Genomic DNA, 2719 nt, shown 5'->3' on the forward strand with positions numbered 1-2719 from the left:
GTACACGTGCTGCTGCATTCTGAATTAGCTGGAGAGTTTTTAAGGACTTACTAGAGCTACCTGATAATAGAGAGTTACAGTAATCCAGCCTTGAGGTAACAAAAGCGTGGACCAATTTTTCTGCATCTTTTCGGGTCAGGATAGGCCTAATTTTCGCAATATTACGCAGATGAAAAAATGCAGTCTGTGGGGTTTGTTTTAAATGAGAATTAAAAGACAAATCTTGATCAAATGTTTCTCCGAGGTAGTGACAGTGGACACATCGGAAAGTGTAAATGAGGTTTCTGTCTGATAAACTCAGGTGGAGACATTAATCCATATAAATGACATATTAATCTAAATCCTGCCAAGCTCTGTGCCGCAGGTTTCATTGAAGAGGCCTCGCCCACACTTCCAGCAAATCGTGTACTTTGCAAAGCATTGTGGGGATTTTATATCCGCTGTTGGGATTTAAATTAGGCCTCACCAAGGGGCACCAAATATGTTGGGATTTAATTGACTATCGGAAATAATTAATTATTATTAATAATAATTAATAATTATGTTAAATAATGTGACTTAATTCACATTAAATCACCTCGTGGTGCACTATTCCCGTAAAGGGAAAAATGATAGCCAGTTAAAGATATCAGTCTTATAAAATACCCTAAACTATTAATTTGGAATTTTGATTAATAATTAAATTAATGACAACAACCAAAATTAACAGTAATGCTTGAAGGATTTCGGAGTTCTTGACGCAGCAGAGGTTGACTATTCATTCACTCTTGTGCAACATTAAACAGACAGCAGGTATGATTCCAAAGAATTATATTTATTCACAAATTAGCAAAGCAAAGCAAACACACAAATTCTAACTAGCTTGGTATGTATATGTGTGTGTGTGTGTGTGTGTGAAGAGAAAGACACTGGGCTCTAGTTTCGCAGACCGGGCGAGGCGGGGGCGCAGCACACCTGCGCTTCGCCAACTGGGTGTGGCCAGGCGGATTTTGCAAGTTTGGCACACCGTGCGCGCTGGCGCAGCTACTCCTCTTTCCCACCTCCGTGCCTCCTACCTGCGCAAGTCGGAAAGAGGGAGGAGAGAAGGCGTGGAGTGGGTTTTACACACATCACACCAATCAAATGAGCCCCTCTCCTCGCCCTTAAATGCGCCGCGCGAAGGCGTAATGAGAGTTTACTCAATTCGCCATGGCAGAAGAGAGCAGCAGCGTCAGACGGCCAAACTTCTCCCAGGAGGAAACTGATGTTTTGGTCCGGGAGGTCCAAGCTCGCAGTGTCCGAATATACGGAACTGCGAGCAGACCTCCACGGGCTGATGATGCAAAGGTAGCCTGGGAGGAGGTCACCACAATTGTAAATCAATGTTGCGTTTCTCTCGTGCGCGCGCGCTCTCTCTTTCTCTCTCGCAGTCTCACTCTGTTTCTTTTCTTTTGACTTTTCTAAGATGACAGATGCTGAATATATACTCCCTATCTGATGCTGTGGCTGTTTGTGGTTGGCTGAGAGGGATGTGAACTCATTAGTTTGCAGCTGTGTTAATCAAATCAGGTTGGGTTTCCATTACGCGTGCCAAACGTGCCAAACGGTGCCAATCCCCTTTGATCTGACATCAGATGTGACGGGACAGTCGATATAGAGATACATTTATGTGCTGATTGCAGATAGTTGCATTGAATAGTGGTTTTTGGCTATTTATTGCATTGTTAATGTGCCTGATATTCTGGAAACCTGCCTGTGAGGTTTTGGTGACGTGTGCGCACTGTTCGCCGGTCAGCCAAACTTCGGCTTACACCAGCTGCGCTCCCCCTGCGTTGACAGTAGACCTGGTTTCAGCTTGCGAGCTTTTAGCACACCTTCGGCGAAGCCTTTTGCCACGAAACTGCCACTGCGCCAAGCTGGATCTGTCGACACCTCCCCCTGCTGCGCCGCCACACCCATCTCAGTGCACCTCGGTCTGCCAAACTACCAAACTGAGCGCGCCTCGTGTTGTGCTGCTCGAAACTAGCTCTGCGCAGGGTTCACTCACTGAGGTGTTAGGTGAGACCTCCTGGAGATGGGTGTCACATAGCTCTATTTGTTTGAAGACAAAGAGCATGCAAAAGAAGAAGCCTTTAAATGTCCAGTGTAGATTTTATCAAATGACAAAATATCTGTGGTCCTGTGAATCCCAACACCGCGGAGGATCCACACATGCATCCTTCGAATTTCTCTGAAAGGTCTCAGTCCTTCATGAAACTCAGAAGGATCCTTGACATTGGAACAGCCCTTCGGCAGGTCGATAACGTAGTGTCCTTCGAATTCGTCCGTTTGAGGATCCTTCCTTTACTTTGAGAAACACCTAGCATTTGTTTGTGTGTCCAGGAGACGTTGGGGAGTCCGGAGGAGGAGCAGAAACCTCAGAGCACCATCAGTGCTCTCAGACGCTCCTTCTTAGAGGGAGGAGGAGGAGCAGAAGGAGGAGGAGGAGCGATGACAGAGTGGGAGAAACGTCTCGCCTCGTCACCTCTGCGACGATTTGACGACTCCCCGATGATCGAACCGCTGGAACCAGAAGAGGTGAGGAGACTCCCAACATGTGAGACACACATCTGTCTGCTGGTGGATGAATGTAATGCACATTCCACACACACCAATCATCGATCAATCAATCAATCAATCAATCAATCAATCAATCAATTTTATTTATAAAGCCCAATATCACAAATCACAATTTGCCTCA

General features: G+C 45.9%; 1 protein-coding gene across 1 annotated transcript in view; it reads left to right on the plus strand.

Moving 5' to 3' along the window:
- LOC126397551 (band 4.1-like protein 3) overlaps positions 1–2719 on the plus strand; it is a 76828-nt gene that overhangs the window by 64603 nt on the left and 9506 nt on the right. The window contains exon 17 of the mRNA XM_050056407.1: positions 2362–2556. Within this exon, the coding sequence (XP_049912364.1) occupies positions 2362–2556 (195 nt within the window). The remainder of the gene's footprint in view (positions 1–2361; positions 2557–2719) is intronic.

This window comes from Epinephelus moara, chromosome 11 (assembly GCF_006386435.1).
Source record: "Epinephelus moara isolate mb chromosome 11, YSFRI_EMoa_1.0, whole genome shotgun sequence".
In the NCBI taxonomy this organism is placed as follows: Eukaryota; Metazoa; Chordata; class Actinopteri; order Perciformes; family Serranidae; genus Epinephelus; species Epinephelus moara.